Source organism: Xenopus laevis, chromosome 9_10S (genome assembly GCF_017654675.1).
Source record: "Xenopus laevis strain J_2021 chromosome 9_10S, Xenopus_laevis_v10.1, whole genome shotgun sequence".
In the NCBI taxonomy this organism is placed as follows: domain Eukaryota; kingdom Metazoa; phylum Chordata; class Amphibia; order Anura; family Pipidae; genus Xenopus; species Xenopus laevis.
Genome location: NC_054388.1, coordinates 40,834,813 through 40,852,677, shown reverse-complemented (window position 1 = coordinate 40,852,677; position 17,865 = coordinate 40,834,813). Strand labels below are relative to the sequence as shown.

At 41.7% G+C, this 17,865-nt stretch overlaps 1 protein-coding gene across 1 annotated transcript; it reads right to left on the bottom strand.

Annotated features, from left to right (window-relative positions):
* Window positions 1-1,456: 1,456 nt before the first annotated feature.
* aanat.S (aralkylamine N-acetyltransferase S homeolog) lies at window positions 1,457-7,759 on the bottom strand. Its single transcript, NM_001171910.1, is given in 4 exon segments — window positions 1,457-2,110; window positions 2,468-2,622; window positions 3,174-3,362; window positions 7,669-7,759. Coding segments are annotated over 3 exon segments (606 nt in total). The 5' UTR covers window positions 3,319-3,362; window positions 7,669-7,759; the 3' UTR covers window positions 1,457-1,804.
* Window positions 7,760-17,865: the final 10,106 nt, after the last annotated feature.

Genomic DNA, 17,865 nt, shown 5'->3' with positions numbered 1-17,865 from the left:
AGGTGGCCACTTTCCACCTTTCGTACAGGTATACTCGTCTGGAAAAAAGCTTTGGCTTTAAACAAACCGAGCACCCCCCAAATATCGCCCAATAAACCACTGTGGCTAAATCCATCCCTGCCATATTTACAAACAATACCGGACCCACAGTTATGGGCAACATATAAAATCAAATATCTGGGCCAGCTATACAAAAAACACACATTGAAGTCATTTACCGAATTATCCCAGGAGTTTCAATTACCGCGTACCATGTTTTACCAGTACCTCCAGGTCCGGCATGCCTTGACTGCCCAATTCTTATGTGTACCCCTAATGGAAACACCAGCCTTGGAGATTCTGCTTAAGGCACCTGAAAAGAGGAAAAGATTGTCCAAAGTATACAAACTGCTAAACTCTCAAAGAGGTAACCCATACGCAAAGTGCTATAGTAAATGGATCCAAGACATCCCTACTTTGGACTTAGATGACTGGGATGACATAACAGAAACCTTTGTTCCTATAGTAATTAGTAGTGGGGATAGGCTTTATACAACATAAGATGATACATAGATTGTACTACACGCCAGTGCGTTTGCATAGTATGGGATTGACCCCAGATAATTTGTGTTATAAATGTGGTCTAGACCCAGGTACCTTCATGCATGTCTTTTGGTCCTGTATGTTGATTAATGCCTATTGGGAGAATGTGGCTATGCATTTGCAAACCTACTTGGACTTTCCTCCTCAAATCGGCAAACCAAATTTTGCTGGGTCATATCGACCAATTAATCCCACAACAATCTAAACAACAAATGTTTCGGTTACTATTTTTTTTTTTTTATGCAAGGAAAGTTATTGCACTTAAGTGGAAACTCCGAGACCCTCCTACGGTAACACTATGGAAAAAATTGATTAATGAGGTACTTCCCATGTATAGACTGACCTACATGAGTTGAAAAATTTGCTAAAATTTGGGACGCATGGACTACGTGTCAAGAAACCACCGAGATGGACTAACTCACCTGGTATAGCATAAAATACTGGACTGGCCAATGTGTGGCCCACCCACCATTCCCCCCCTACCCCCTCCAACCAACCACTCCACTCCCCCCCCTTTTTATTTCCCTTCCAATAATATTATTTTTTTATTGTTAAATGCAAAAATAAAGACTTTAAAAAAAAAACTGTCATCAGTGTATAAAAGGCAGTTATAAACCTTGGGATACTGGGAGTTACAGTAACTAACATCATCTATATATCTAATTTAACTATAAATCACTCTGAATTTGCCTTTGTAAAGAAGAATTTACCTTTGTAAAGAAGAATTTACCTTTAAAGAAGAACAAAATAGGTTATTGCCCCATTACCCTGTAAGGCTCATTTTATATCCTCTTGCCTGAGTCTGGTGCAGTGAGTCCCATTGTATCCTGTGCAGCACTAAGTGCCCACAGTAAGTAAGGAATTGGGCAGGCAGTGATAGTACAAAAGCATATTTATTGAGATACATTTATGAGTGGATTTTGTACAGTGACAGGTGGGTATGGGGGAGGCTGTTTTATACAATGGTTTTACATAAGCAGTTGCAGATGTGTTAGTGAGTGAATGGGCACAAAAAGGGGCTACAGTTTGATATGAACATGCACTGCAGGTTATTAACCATTTCCCATCTGTAATGCTAAAGAGTGACCTTCAGATGCCCCTGTAGCTGTTCCTCGCGCCCCTCTGCCATCATTTGGGCCAGGAAGACACTGCTCTGCAGCACATCACTGGCCCCTCCAGCTGCACAGGGGTGAACATGGGAGTTAAAAGAGGAGGAGGGGGGCTAGCAGCCGCTGTTTCGGCGCATGAAGGCATGACCTTGAACTGGGCACTGCATTTCAATAAAGGTCAGGGGTCCCACTGTAATGTCACAGGGTCCGACAGCCTTGAAGCCACACTTGGAATAGAAGGGGACCAGGAAGTCTTCGCACATGAGGACGGCCCGTCGGGCAAAAGGCAGGCAGCGCAGGTACTGGAGGTAACGCCACAGCAGGATAGAGCCCTTGCCTTGCTGGCGGAATGTACGGTGCACAGCCAGGACGTGGATATGGACGGAGGAGCCTTCTGGTTTGTGTAAGGTGAGTGCATCCTGTAAATGAAGAAGGGATAAAGTTTCTGTTCTCCCAAGAAGGGTCCATAATCAATAACGTGTCCATGCACACCACACTTTGGGGGCACTATTAGATCTTTTTAGCAGCTGGAGCCCCCTACTTCATTTGGCTTTTAACTTGGACATGTATGATATTGGCATGCTCAGTGGTTAGGTTAACTGCTAAGGGGCAGGATGCCATATCCATGTGGAATTGCTTTGCTAAAACCAATTCAGGACAAGTGTTGAGACATGGGTAGCCGTTCAAACCTGCCTCTATTAACCATTCCCTTGCCTCCCCAGGGTTAGAAGTTTGTGGGTTTCTCATGGATATCTGCATTGCCCAAAGTTCCTTACCTGGCTCAGCCTGTCCTGGTTCCACAATGACCCAATGATAAATGCCACCAGCCTTCCTTCCTCAAACCACCCCAGCGAGAGCTCCGGGCACAAGGTCAGAAATTGTCGTACTTCATCCAGATGAAGGGGGCATTCTCCAGAGACGGATATGAATGCTGGGAAGAGAATAGATCATATGGAGAGAGAACACCAATTAGGTAAGTTCAGTTGGCAGAATAGAAGGTGTGAGCACTGACATTAGAATGTACCATTGACAGTCTGTTCCCTACCACCACCACAGTCAGGAGACAGTACAGGAGATACAATTGGGCAATTTCTCCACAAATTACCCTAATTACCCCTTCCTGGTAAATGTGTTGTATCAAAGTTGCCACCATTTGCAAATTGGGTGTTGGCACCGTACATGCATTGCACTAATAGGTGGCAGAAAGTGGATATGCCAGGCATAATGGTTATAACCAGGCAATTACCCTCCTCTTCATGTACTGCTGGTTATACAGTGAGAGCAGATAATTATCTCTATAAGATTATTGAAATACTACTGTGCAGTTTGTTAGTTTTTGAAAAGAGGGGGACATATCCATAGGCAGATTTTCCAGGGACAGAGAGTCAAATCTAAATACTCTCCCTGGAAATGAAATGTTGGCACCTATGATTTATGGGACCCCAGGACAGAAACGCTTTCTTCAATACACAGAAATCTTACCTTCTCTCTCTATCTCAAAAACACTGACAGCGTCCTCTGGGGAGAGGCAGCGGAATTCACTGGCGGGCAGTGTGTGGCGTCTCTGCTGGCGCGGGGAACGCAAGTGGATGGGCCTCATGAAAGGTACTGCATTTAGCACAGACATGGTAGGATCTTGTTCTGGTGGTCGACTTGTATCAACCTGGATACCTAATGAAAGCAAAGCGGGAATCTATCAGCCTCTCTCTTTATAAAGCCTGGGACTGTGACACACAGTAATGGACTCACAAGTACTGACACTCTGCGTCCATCTAAATGGCACAACCCTCTCATGAATATGCAAGTCCGTTTCCCCCCTATAATTAAGGAATGGAGAGATTTAATTGCTCTCATTACCGTAGAAAATGTGTTTGTATTTATGAAATGTGCTTTCCAAAACACAGGTGCTGAAGGGCCCCCGCAAAAATATGGGGGCAGCTGAGCTCCAACAAGTATAAACCGGTGCAGAGCCCCTTTTTATTGGGTATTCACTTTTGTCATCTGGGTTCTACTGTTATACCCCCTATGACCCTTATGCCCTGCTCGTGGGATTTTCATTTGGGTAAATTATTTGTACCAGTGATGTCCTGGGGCCCTGATTTAATTGTAGTCTTGTAGCTAGATTTATAAGGAGAACAAAATTACACTTGGGGCTGCCAAAAGTTAGACACCCCAAGTCATTATACTGTATTTACTTATTTGAAACCCCAGGTCGGTGCTCCTATCAGCAGAAAACTTCACTAGCCCGAGGTTATACCAGTGAGCACCACGGAGCGATCCTCTTCCGGCTTCACATGCGCAGTAGAGCAAAAAGCCGAACTTTAGCAAAAAAGTTGACTGCGCATGCGTCTGCCCAGGGGAATTTAAAAACCGAAAAAGAAGGAAGAGTATGGTGCTTGCTGGAAGAACCCTGGCCGGTGCAGATTTCTGCTATTAGGAGCACCGGCCCACGGTGTAGGGTAAGTAAATATAATCTTGGAAGTGCCTAACTTTTGGTAACCCCATTGTAAATTGCCTTTCCTTCTCATTTAAGTCCCTGTTTGATGCCATCTGATATGGCACACATAAACACACAATAGGAGGCATTTACAACTGCAGTTACTGCAAGCCCAGAAGTTCACCACTTAATGCTCATTCGGCTTGAACTTGGGGTAGGAGCAGTGTATGAACCTTGCAAATTAGGGGGTTATCTATGTACCTGCAGGTATTGTATTCATGGAGGCAGACACCCTTCATTTGTGCAGGGCAGGTTACAAAATGACTGTTTTTGCATTTTCTCTTAAATGACCCACTAACATATCAGGCCACCCTATCTGTGATGATTCAAACCAGGTCACCCTATCTGTGATGGTGATGGTTCAAACCACTACCTGGTTGCTAGGGTGAGCAGGCCCATAGCAACCAGTTTAAATTCCAACCTGGAGGACTGCAGACCAAAGCCACAATGTTTAAGAAATGAAGACTCATTACCAGTTTCTTTTAGAATACCCCTGTTGGCATAACTGCCCCATTAAACTACCTAATAAATCTCTTGTTAAAGATGAGTAACTTTTACGTTAAATATTGAAGAATTTACTGTATTTCCATAAAGATTGCTTGTACAGAATTTGGCTTTTTTATGTTAAAGTGCCATAAACATTTTAATAGTGCCTGTACTCGATTACGTAAATGTAAATTTGCTGAAACATTCTGCTCTGTATCGGGTTGCGAGAGAAGAGCAATGTGAGAGCAGATAAATAGGGATATTAAAGCCAATGCAGCTGTAATTGCTGAACATACTGTGCCAGGCAAATGTACGTTGGATAGGAATATAATTGGCAGGTATTAATTGCCAGGGAGAGGTTAGTAAGTGGGCACTTTGTAACGTAATAGGAATCTCTGTGTGTCACCCGCATGCTCTTAATGGGAATGGTGACCACCCAAAATAGACTGGGGGTATTTAAACTCCTGCCTTATGTTTTAGGGCCATGTTAATAGAGATCAATAAGCACAATCTATTTGGCTACAGCGCTATGGAACATATATAACATAAACATGACACTAACTATCTCTAACTCTAATTACTGTTAAAGGAATAGACCAAAACGTGTTTTAAAATAAATAAAATATAATGTAATGTTGCCCTGCACTGGTAAAACAGATATGTTTACTTCAGAAACACTTCTTTTGTGTGTTTATAAGCAATGTGTAGCAGTGGCAGCAACTGAACTAGGGCTAAATGGCACAGGTATATAGTGAATGATGGATAAACTCCATTATATTCTTCAGAGTTTATTTGCTATCTACCCTCACAACTACACAGCAGTTTATTTGTACAAACTATTGCAGTGTTTCTGAAGAAAACACGTAACTTTTACCAATACATAGCAACAGTACATTATATTCTTATTACTAAAAAACACTTTTATTTTTTGTTGTTGTTACTGTTCCTTTAAAGAGGAACTTGTGACTATTTGTATTTTAGTGGAAGGCATCTGCCATTTCTGCCAGGTGGTCCATTCAGCGCCGGATTTCGATGACGACAAGGCGGCCGCGCGGTCCTAGCGCCCACCTCACCTCCACTTCCCAGCGCGCTGGCGTTCGCCGGCGCAGCTGCTGTAATTGAATGGGGACGTGCCGCCCCTATTTTTTTATGGCCTTGCCGCAAATCCGGGCCTGGGTCCATTCCAAGATTCCCTCAAATCCCCCCATCCTATGAGTCACTTGCAATATTGTGTTGAACCTGTATTTACAGGAGGTGCCATTATTTGTGATTTCAGAAACAGAATATATATATATATTTAGCCTTCAGTGAAAAAACAGCGTTCAACGGACATTGATTACAGGTAATGCTAAAATGCACATAAAATATAAAACAAGTTAGGGACCGCCATTCGGGGTTTACCTTGACGTGGTATGGTGGCTTATCAATTTTATGATCATAACTTTGTAACAAAATAACCCCTGTTTTGGGTACATATGCAATAGCATTTATTATACTTATATATATACTTTAAAGCCTTTAGAGTGCTCCCACAACCCCCTGTTTTGATATTGTATATTTAGCCAGGAGCTGTGGCATAGCTTCAGTGGTTGTAGCACCCCATACCCCCCCTTTAAACTAGTGGTGATCCTATGCTTTTAAATTGGGCGTTTGTTTTGGGAATATCTCTCCTTTAAAAGCCTGATTGCTGGCTGGGGAGGATTTAGCCTTCAGTGAAAAACAGCGTTCAACGGACATTGATTACAGGTAATGCTAAAATGCACATAAAATATAAAACAAGTTAGGGACCGCCATTCGGGGTTTACCTTGACGTGGTATGGTGGCTTATCAATTTTATGATCATAACTTTGTAACAAAATAACCCCTGTTTTGGGTACATATGCAATAGCATTTATTATACTTATATATATACTTTAAAGCCTTTAGAGTGCTCCCACAACCCCCCTGTTTTGATATTATATATATATATATATATATATATATATATATATATATATATATATATATATATATATATATATATATAACCAATAACATTATCCTGATAAAGGTTATGCTTCCCCTTTATTTTTTAAAATAAAAAGTGTTAATGATAAATTAAAGTGACGTGCGCTATTAGTAACTGATTTTGCCATCATCCCGTTGAGAGATTATCCAGATAGGGAAGAATAATGTTTTTATCATCCTCCCTTATCCCTGACTTGATGCAGAGTTATGAGGTAGATGCCTGTGTACGTGAGGTTGTGACATATAGATTTGCTGTTATTTATAGGTCCCATTAGCTAAGCTCTTTATCTGTGCACAAACTACAAATCTTATTACCCCCTTATAATAAAGATAATATGTATTGATAGGTAATAATAATATATTTGTTGTCCCTTTACTGTATAACAGTATAATTGTCACTATACTGAATGATACTGTATACTGTATACATTACCTGCCCTTGTTCTTAACAGGGGGTTAGAGCGTTATACCAGTAAATACTTTCACCTACTTCCAGTTTCAACATATTGCACGAAATCCCCTCGATCTGTAATTTGGTTTAACCTAAAGGGCAACTCTGCCTAATGCACCTTCCCAATATACATCCATTACACACATTCACTGGTTTTAAAGTTATTTGTAAATGTTCTTGCCATTGCAAGCAGTGTCTGTCTCGCTGTTTATATCAACTGCACTGCTAGTTCTGACTCTAGAAGTAATGTAGCATAAGTCAACTGATAACAGACCGGGAGGAGAAGCAACTTTGGTTTCAAGTCAGAACCAGAGACGGATAAACAAAGAATGTTTTCAGTTACAAATCATTTTCATTGGGGCGTTGCATTTTAGGTCCCTTTTTAAGACATTTTTCAGTTGGTAGAAGTTTGTATGACATACCCTATTACATACATGCTAGCAGATTGGATCTCCCTTGGGGATATGGAGGTGCATGGAAGCTGCAAAATAAAAAGAACCACCCCCTCCTAAGTGTATGAAAAAAGTTGAACTTACCTGAATTTCAGCAGTGGCGTTGGGCACAGAGCTGCCAAGTGGGGCCAGCGAGAGGCTGCAAGAGAGTGAATTTAGATCTCGCCTGGGTCTGCCCTCTGTCCTAGGATTGTCTGAGATCCCTGCTTAAGACTTCCTCTAAATTAAGTTTCCGCTCACGTGACTCCCTCATAAAAGGTTTAAGGACAGAGAAGCCCCAAGAGCCTTCAGTTCAATCTCCCATTCACTGTGTAATCCCTTCATGTAACCTGTACATCTTCTCTGTCCAACCCCACCCTACGCTTTGTTATATCTCAACTACAACTCCCAGAATCCACCAACAGCCTATAATGTCTGTCCTTTCCTCCTTGCCCTGGGAAGTCTCAAAAGAAGGATAAATGTACAACAAAACAAGATCAATCCCAAATTTGCCACTACAACATTATGGCTGAGTATTCTGGGTATTGTAGTTTAGCACATTAGGTTAGTTATTTCTTTAGTGGCAGCCCTCATCCAATTCCTCATCTACCTAATATTCAGGAGAGGCTTAAGCTTAGTTTATAGTTCCTTATTGGATTAGGTGATATCATCTCCGCTGGAACATTGTTCCATGCCTGCGCTATAGGATGCAACTGCCTTGCTCCAGTGATGCTGTGGGAAACTGGAATGAACGTCAGGTTAACTATTGGGTTCCTGGTACATTTATATACTGCAGGCAGGTAGCCTTAAGGGCCAAGACAGACGCGAAGATTCGGGGAGATTTAGTCGCCCGGAGACTAATCGCCTCTTTTTTGGGCGACTAATCTTCCAAAATGCCTTTTCGTGAGGCAAGTTCAGGCAACTTCGGAAAACGAAGCGCTCTAAGTTCCATCCTACCAGTGATTTAGATTCTAGTGGGAAGATTAGTCGCCCGAAGAAGAGACGATTTGTCGCCGGGCGATTAAATCTGGCCGAATCTTAGCATGTGCCCTTACCCTAAATAAACGGATACTATTATCATTTATTACCATAGCCTATTTTAAAAATATTACAGTCTATCTAACAAGTAGTGATGCGTGGGCCGGCCTGGGTTTACCCACAGTTCGGGGGGGTTCAGGCCGACCTCGCACCCCCCTGTCTGGGTTGCAGGCTGGTGCGGGTTGAGCGCTTCTGACTTCTCTCCCCACCCGCGACCTTACAAATGCCGGCTACCGACTTCCGGGTTGAACTTTTATAGATGAGCGCCTGTGAACCCCACCCCTTTGGTGACATCATCGGCAGGGCAGGTCGGCACGGGCCTATTATAGGAACCCGGAAGTCAGGCGCAGGCTGAGGGAGGGCGGGTAGCGGGAAGATGCGGGGTGGGAAAATCCAGACTACTACTTACAAGCTCCCCGGGCTCCATTTCTGTTTTGTGACAGAGGTCTGTGACATTGCTGATGATTGACAACCAAGTGTCCTCAGATTAATTCTGTTGCTGGGAAACAATAGCTTGGTTAAAGCCCTGTCCCCAACTACCCCCTCCCAAACAACTCCAGTAATGAATGGGACCAGTAAACAGAGCCTGAAACAGTGTCCCCAAGGAATCCATTTGGCCAGGGAGGGATCCCTTTAATTTTCAGATGTAAAAATTGTTCAGGAGCAACACAAGTATGAAAAATTTTCCTGGGTGGTGCAAAATAAGTGCTGTGATCTGGTAGCCCCTGTGTTGAGAAACTTGCCTCAGATGACAGTAGCCGCAGGTTAAGAGCCGAAATTCCGATTTTTAAATAATGGCTCTGCTAGTTTGTTAAGTACGGCAAGTGCTGGGTGCAAGGTGGTGGGGCGACATCAGAAAGGTTGCCTCAGGGTGGCAAAGACCCCAGAACGCCGTTGGACATATTATGTACTTGATACAATTAGAAAAGTAAAAACAGAGATATAATGATCTTTTGCGTGTAGTGGGGTGAAATTCTTTTGCCAACCCCCCTCCCAGTTCTTTGCTTATTTTACAAAAGTGCACCCCTTACCATGTTTGGAATGGTACGATCAGATGCAAAAACACAGTGCCTCCCATCACTTCATAACATTTTGTGGCCCGAAGCATTCCGCAAAACACATTTTGGCACCTGCTTTTCATAACAGTAAGATAACTTCAGAAATGACCAATGAGTACTCTATTAACCCCAGATATGTCAGTATGATCACCACAGAAAAGGCCAATAAGCACCCCATCAACCCAGACATGCCGGTAAGATCACTACAGAAATAGGCAATGAGTTTATTTATTTATTCATTTATTGATTTATTCATTTATTGAATAGGCAATGAGTTTATTTATTTATTCATTTATTGATTTTTTTTTTTTTCATTTTTTTCATTTGAAATTTTTATTTATTTTCAATTGCCAGAGAAAAAAAAAATATTGTCAACAAATGGAACAAAGATTAACTTGCTAGACAAAATATACATAACTGTAGTCTAATTGCATCGTTAGTCAGTAGCATAACATATTATTGATACATTATTATCCATCTATGATAGAGTGAATCAACTCTTGTCCCAGTGTTCCTGATTTATCGTACTGTGTGCCATTGTTTATTTTGGGGAGGGATTGGGTAAGGGGTGGGGAAAAAAGAGAAAAGAAAGTTAACAGGTTCTGCTCAACAAGTGGTACCTCTAGCCTGCAGGTTATCCAGGTACTGGGCTCACGGATGCCACTCCAACTCCCCCTCATAGCTTCTGTTTTGAAGTCTGTTTATTATGGATTCCATTGCTCTGATCCAGTTCATCTTTGATATCAATGCTTGTCGCCCTGCAATATTTGGTTGTTTCCAATTTGCTGATAGCAGAGACCTTGCTGCTGTAAGAATGTGTGTGGCTAATTTGCGAGATTGTTGAGAGTGTATGGCTCTAATCTTCATTCCTAACAGGAATGTGTGTGGTGTTACTTGTATAGTGCAATGTAAAACCTCAGAGAGCAGAGCCGCTACCATTTTCCAGAATGCTTGAGCTATTGTACAAGTCCACCAGGTGTGCAGGAATAAACCCCTATCACCACATCCTCTAAAGCAGTTGGAATGATCCGGGTTGCCACTTAATTTACTAATGCGTGTTGGAGTATAGTACCAGTGGAATATAATTTTATAAGTTCTTTCACTAGAGATGGACATATGGATGTTTTTTTTGCTGGAATGTATTAACTGTCTGGTCAGATACAAAGTCAAGTAAGGTCAACCAGGGCAGCCATCAGGGGGGGAAAGGGGGGAGAGTTGTAGGGGGCCCGAGGGTAAGGGGGCCCGGCCATGCCACACTTACTTGACTAGCTGGGCCCCCCCATCTTTCTGAGCTGCTGACTTCGGGAAGGCATTGATGTTTAAGGGGCCCTGGCCACCATTTTTCTTATAATGTGGGGGGGGAGGGCCCTGGCCACCAATTTTTTTTCCTCATGTGGGGTCCTAGCCACCAATATTTTTTAATGGGGGGGGGCCTGGCCACAAATGTTTTTTATGGGGTCCCTGACCACCAGTATCGTTTTATTTTTTTTTAACATGTGGGAACCCTAGCCACCAATATTTTTTTAGTTTTTTTACTGTATGGGCGCAGCCCAGGGGGCTCAGGAAATTTTGTCATACGGGGCCCTGCGATTTCTGATGGCGGTCCTGAGGTCAACAGATTAGCTGTAGGTGTGCATCCTGGAGGAAAACTTTTGTTACAGAAAATGGTTCTAGTAGTGGGAGTGGTTAGTTTAATTTTGATTGCTATGGCATCCCAGAGGTCTAGTGCTTGTTGTGAAGGTGGTAAGATGTCTGATGGTATGTCTCTGGACGTCTTAGGCATCCAGAAAAGATGAGCTAAACGCAATGGGGCTGTAAAATGGTCCTCAATTTCTTTCCAGGGTTCCTCTGTTGGGGCGTGTATGTGTACCATGACTTCTAATCTGCTGGCCAAATAATATCTGTATAGGTGGGGTACTCCCAATCCTCCTAATGATTTTGGTTTAGAAATAATAACCACCTTAATTCTTGGTTTTTTCCCTCCCCATATAAAGCTTTTTGGAGCGAAGATGCTATTGTCTCAGGACTGGCAGAGTTCGGAATAAGTATAACAGTCATGGTAATAGTGTCATTTTGATAGCTGCTATTCTACCAAACCATGAGAGATGATAGGTTTGCCATTTGACTAGTTCCCTTTTCAACTTATTTATTAATGTAGGGTAATTGGCCTTGTATAAAGTGTCATATGAAGAGGTGAGGTATATTCCCAGATATGCTAGTGAATCTTTTTCCCATTTATAATCAAAGTTGAGTTGTAACAGTTTTAATTCTGATGTGGTCATTTTTAATGGTAATGCATGCGACTTTGTGGGGTTTATCTTGTACCCAGAAATAAGTTGGTTTGGTAATGTCTATTTTGTCTAATACTGCAAACATGTAGGTCCAATATAATCTGTTGAATGCTTTTTGTGCATCCAATGACAGTAGAAGGGATGATGTGGCCATCCTAGGTGCTCTACAAATTAAGTCTATTGCTTTACGGACTCCAACTCCGGATAGTCTGTTAGCTAGTATTTTTGAGAATAACAATGTCAGAGTTAATTAGTGAGATTGGCCTATAACTGTCACAGTTGTATGGGTCCTTTCCTGGCTTCAAGATCATCACAATGGATGCTGTTTGCATATGATTTGTAGGGGGGGCGCCCTCAAGAAACGATTGGAAAAGGTCTTTCAAATGAGGGGAAAGCTGTTTGGCAAATTTTTTATAATATTTTGACGTATAACCATTTGGGCCAGTTGCTTTACCCCATTTAGAGTCTTTAATCACCCGTTCTGTTTCCTCTATGGCTATTGGTGCCGCTAGCATTTCACGGTTTTCCCTTGTTATGTGGGGGGGGGCGTCTGGGCTCTAGTATCTTGTATATCCCTATAGCTATTTGGGGTGGGTTTCTGTTTGTGAATGATGGCTTGGTCATGTAGTCTCTGAGAGAGCTGCTGGGTTTTCTCTTCTCTGCTTTTTTTCCATCGTGTAGCATGTTTGATAATTATCCCCCGGATCACCGCCTTATTGGCGTCCCACCTGCAGTAAATGTGTCCTCTATGGTGTTTGTTTTGAAGTATTCTATAAGTGTTTTAGAAATTTCTGTGTTAAGATCTACATCCAACAACAGAGACTCATTCAGTCTCCAGCATCCATGTCCTTTTATTTGTCCCACTTGGAGAACACGGTTTCTACCGTTCCGTGATCAGACCATGTAATATCGTGTATTGTAGTTGAGTGGACATAATCTACAAATGTGGATTTGGTAAATATAAAATCAATACGCGAGTATGAGGCATGGATGGCGGAGTAATAGGAATAGTCCCTGTCCCTATGGGATGCTTCTCCCTCCATATATCTACTAAGGTCTCAGTAGCAAGATGTTCAGCTAGATATTTGGAGTCTTGATCCTGAGTGACAAGGGTTTTAGCTTCCAGCACACCACGTGACCTATCAAGGTTGTTATTTAGAGTGGTGTTAAAATCTCCACCTATTATGACTCTGCCCTCTGAGACTTCTGAGAGTTTATTGAAAAAGCGTCTAAAAAAAGCTTTCCTGGAGGTGTTAGGGGAATAGACTGATGCCAACGTAGTAAGGTGATTTTCTAATAGACCTGTTGTTATTATGTATCAACCTTCTTGGTCTATATATTCCTGTTTAAGCTGAAATTTAACCTGTCTGGCAATGAGAATAGCTACTCCTTTAGTTTTAATTTTGGAGCTGGCAAGGTATACCTGAGGATAGTGTTTCGACAAATATTTAGGTGTTGACTGAAGTGTGTCTCTTGAAGTTGCAGGATAAATCATTTCTTTTTAATTGTCTTTACATCCACTGGCTTAGTTAGTTTTTCTTATTTTTTTCTATGTTTTTTTTAATCTATTTATGTTGTTAGTTTTTGAAAATAACATAGCGTTGTACCTATTACAGCGCATCTGAGTCTACATGGTATTTGTTGTCATATTGATTTCTCTTGTTTATGTGAAAATCAAATATTTTAAACATAAGCAGAATATCACTTGTCTTCTTTCTTTCCCAAGGCTGCTTGTTTCTCTCTGGATCCTCTGCTTAGCTGAAACGTCTTTCAGAAAAAAAGGTGGCTGTGCATTCCACCGTTGGGTGCATGACCATGTTTAACTAATTTCATCTATTTCTATCGTGATTATTAGGGAACGAGGGCCCCACTGCTGTTGCATCATCACCCTGCTCACTGATATAACAGCATCCATCTCACCCCTGACATAATCCCGTCCTGCCCCCTAGAGTCACTGTCTAGACAAAAAGAAGGCAGCCATCCATACATCTGACTGCACTCGCTGCCTAGTGGCAGATTTGCAGAGCACAATACTGGTGGGTGCAAACCTGTCCCGTTCTTTCTGCCTGCCCATCATGAATACATTGCTGCTGAATGCTGGTAGCATTTTATTCATGGGGCATACACATGTTCCTTTGCTATTCTGCCCTCTCACCAATTACTTTTCTAGTGCCGGATAGGGTCCAGGGCCACTGTATCGGTAGTGCAGAGAGAGCAATTGGAGTCTCTGCCCTAGAAGAGCCAAAATTCAGCTCTAAAGGTTAACAGGAACAGATTTTTACTGCCCCTGAAAGCTGCATGCTAAAGTTTCGACCTTGCTTCATGCAGGAACACTCCTGTTCTGGGATTACCTGCGGTTCAAGGCAAGTGTAGGTTTCAGGGTTCCCCCACATTCATTGTGCACACACTCACATCTCGGCACTATTTATCAGAGCATGCTGAACAGTAACATTTCATTAAAGCACGGACATTTCTTAATACATTTTAGCACTTGCAGTCATAAATGAGCCCCACAGTCTGCACAGCTTACACAGCAGGGTATCTGCATCACAAGTCCTTGCTTAAAGGTGGCCATAGGTGTAACAAATGCGATATTTCTTGGAAAAGATCTTTTCAAGAAAGATCATTCGTTTCAATACGCACATGTAGAGCGGAATCGTCAGATATACAGGTAGAAACAATAGAATTCTACCTGTATCTGACGATTCAGCAATAACAATGGCCGATGTTTTCCATCCAGCCCGATCTACAAGCTGATCGATATCCAAGTCTATTGCCGATATTGGTCGACTCTTTTCACACCATGCACGCACTGAATATCGTACGAAAATTTGTTTCGTACGATATTATGTATGCGTCTATGGCCACCTTTAGAGTTACTTGACCTGGGTTGTCTAATAGCTATGCAAGCGAGACACCTAGAGGTATGTTGGTGGTAATGCAGATTGGTACACTATTTTATTAAGGTACCTAGTTCAGAATTAGACTGAAATTGGAAATTATCAGAATGTTAGTATATCATAGAAATCCCAGACTATCTTTACTTATCTTTGATCCATTATGCCATGGTGTAATTCCATTAGCCCTAAGGCCCCATTTGGAAAAGCCAGCTAGCATAAGTGCAGAAGGTTTGGAGCTAGGGTTGCCACCTGGCCGGTATTTTACCGGCCTGACTGGTAAAAATGATGGTTGATCCCAAGATTATTAATAGGGAAAAAAGATAAATATATAGGAAGGCGGTATTTTTTTCCAGAAAAAGCAGCAGTTGGAGGGGAAGCAGTTGAATTACTTTAAGGGACCTGTCACCCAGACATAAAAAACTATATAATAAAAGTCCTTTTCAGATTAAATATGAACCCCAAATTGTTTTTCATTAAAACATTTATAACCATTACAAAGATATTTAAAAATCTCAGCTGTCATTCATATTCTGCCTGTCCCTCCTCTACCTTTCACTTTCCATTCAGCACACCCAAGATGTCACTGCACTTGTCTCTTTCTCCCTCCCTTCTTGTCATCTAATTGTGTAGCCAGTGCATGGGCATGGGAATCAGGCGCCCCATTATAATTCATAAACAAGATTTTGACCTGGTGCAAAGCTTCCCTTAATAACAGTGCCAACAAAATAGAACCTAACCAAAATAGAACCTGTCTGCTTGCTGTGATTGTGTGATTTCAAGACTGAGGGATACAAGATTTAAATAATTTATATAGAGTAGACTAATTTTATTTTGCTTGACAACCACAATAGAAATGACTTTGGGATTATTTTTTAGGGTGACAGGTCCACTTAAAGTAATAGAAATCAGCTGCCATAGTTTTATGGTATCTCTCTGTATAGGCTATGACAGCAAACTTTGGGGCTGTTCCTGCTGAATTGTGTTCAGTACGCAAAAATACCTATGCTGCCATAGTTTTGTGGTAGCAAGTAAAACCTTTAAAGAAACAAAGGGAAACAAAATAAATATCAATATATTTACCTCAATATGTTCATTGGATAGATACAAAGAGAACAAAAGCACTGCAGCCCTTTATTGAACATTGGACGTTATCCTTTTTAAAGTTTAATTCATCATCAACCAAAAATACCCCATTTAATGGCCATAAGTATGTTTGTACCTCATTTTCATAGTGATTTATTGCTGTGTAATTTTCACATTATAATTCTGGCTCTTGTCAGTTAATCGCAGCGAAATGTGTTGGCACTAAAGTAATAGTAATATTACAGTAATAACAGAGAGCTCTCATTCTTATTGATATATTTTTTCTCTCCAGGATTCCAATTCCCTAATGGACTTTTATTCTCTTATTTATGATTGGATTTCAGAACCTGGGGGTGATTCTAAGGTAGGTGGTTTGGGACAGTCCAGTATGGGAGGGAGTAGGTGCATGTAATTTATAATTACAGTGCTTGTTTCGATTGTGCCATCTGTTAGTATGTGTTACTGTGTGCTGCTGCAATCCAACATCTGCAATTGCCTTGGTCCCCAGCAGTTTAAAAGTTAAAAAATTAATGTGTCATCATTGTTACCTTTGTGACAAATTGTGGTCTTTGGAAGAAATTGAGTCATATGGATCAGAGGCTAATGACTGATTTCTGCATTTTATTAAATGATTCATTTGTATTAGTCATGTGACGGAGTTTTATTCTTGTCCTTTAACAGAGTATAAAGTGGTAAAACAGACGTGAGCCAGCTATTTGAAAGACTGGATGTTTCTGTTATTTACTCCATTGCACCCCACAAGGGCAGCTATTGACTTTACTGAACAGTAATTAAAGGGGAAGGAAACCTAGTCGGCGCAAAAACCCTCCCCCCCTCCCGTGTGTTGCCCACCCTCCCTCCTCGCCCCTGGCCTACCCGTCCCGCTGGGCAAATGCCCCTAACTTGTTACTTACCCTTCTGCGCAGGTCCAGTCCAGGGAGTTCACAGACGACATCTTCTTCCACGCGATCTTCTTCCTGCTTTGACCGGCGCATGCGCAGTAGGAGCATTTCGCTGGTACGGATCTACTGCGCATGTGCCAAAAGTCACGAAGTACTTTTGGTGTATGCGCAGTAGATCGTACCGGCGAAATGTTAGTGTTAGAGAAGTATTAAAGTGCTGTAGGTACAGTGTGTGACACTGTCATATAAGTGCCAGTTCCCAGTTCAAGTGATATCCAGGTGTCCATTAAAGTTCCATTAAATATTTTACTGAAAGCAGGCCACTCTGTTGAGTATTAACAGTGAATAAAGCAGCCATAATAGGCACAGCTCCAGGCTTTCCATTACCGAGTACCGAGACGTTAACAAAGTAACGCATTTATATCATGCTTCTCAACTGGGCTGCAGTTTGTAAAATTTCCTAGAAATCAAAATGCCTTTACTGGTATTACGGGCTTGGCAGCTTGTCTAATGGAACGTTCAGAGTGCCATGGTTTCTTTTCTCATCTCCTCGAGACCTTGAGTCCAATAGTAATAGTGGGGTATTAATGTGTGTGCAGCTTCACATTTAAATGTCTGTAACTATTGTTATACCAACCTAATTAGGGGTGAGGCAGGAGATGCTATCTTTATGAAGATCACATAAAAATTCATACAACATGGTCAGCATAGCTTAAATGCTACTTAAAGCAGACCTGTCACCCAAACATAAAAAACTGTATAATACTTCTTATTAAATTAAACATGTAACCCAATTTTTTTTTTTATTAAAGCATTCATAGCTGTTGTAAACTCATTTAAAAATCTCAGCTGTCAATCAAATATTGCCTGCCCCTCCTCTATCCCTTAGGCATAGAGGCAGGGCAGGCAGTTACTTTCACTTTCCATTCAGCACTTCCTAGATGTCACTGCTCTTCCTACATTCCCCTGTTCTCTTCACCATTTAATTGTGTAGCCAGGGCATGGGGATGGACTTTAGGTCCCCCATTCT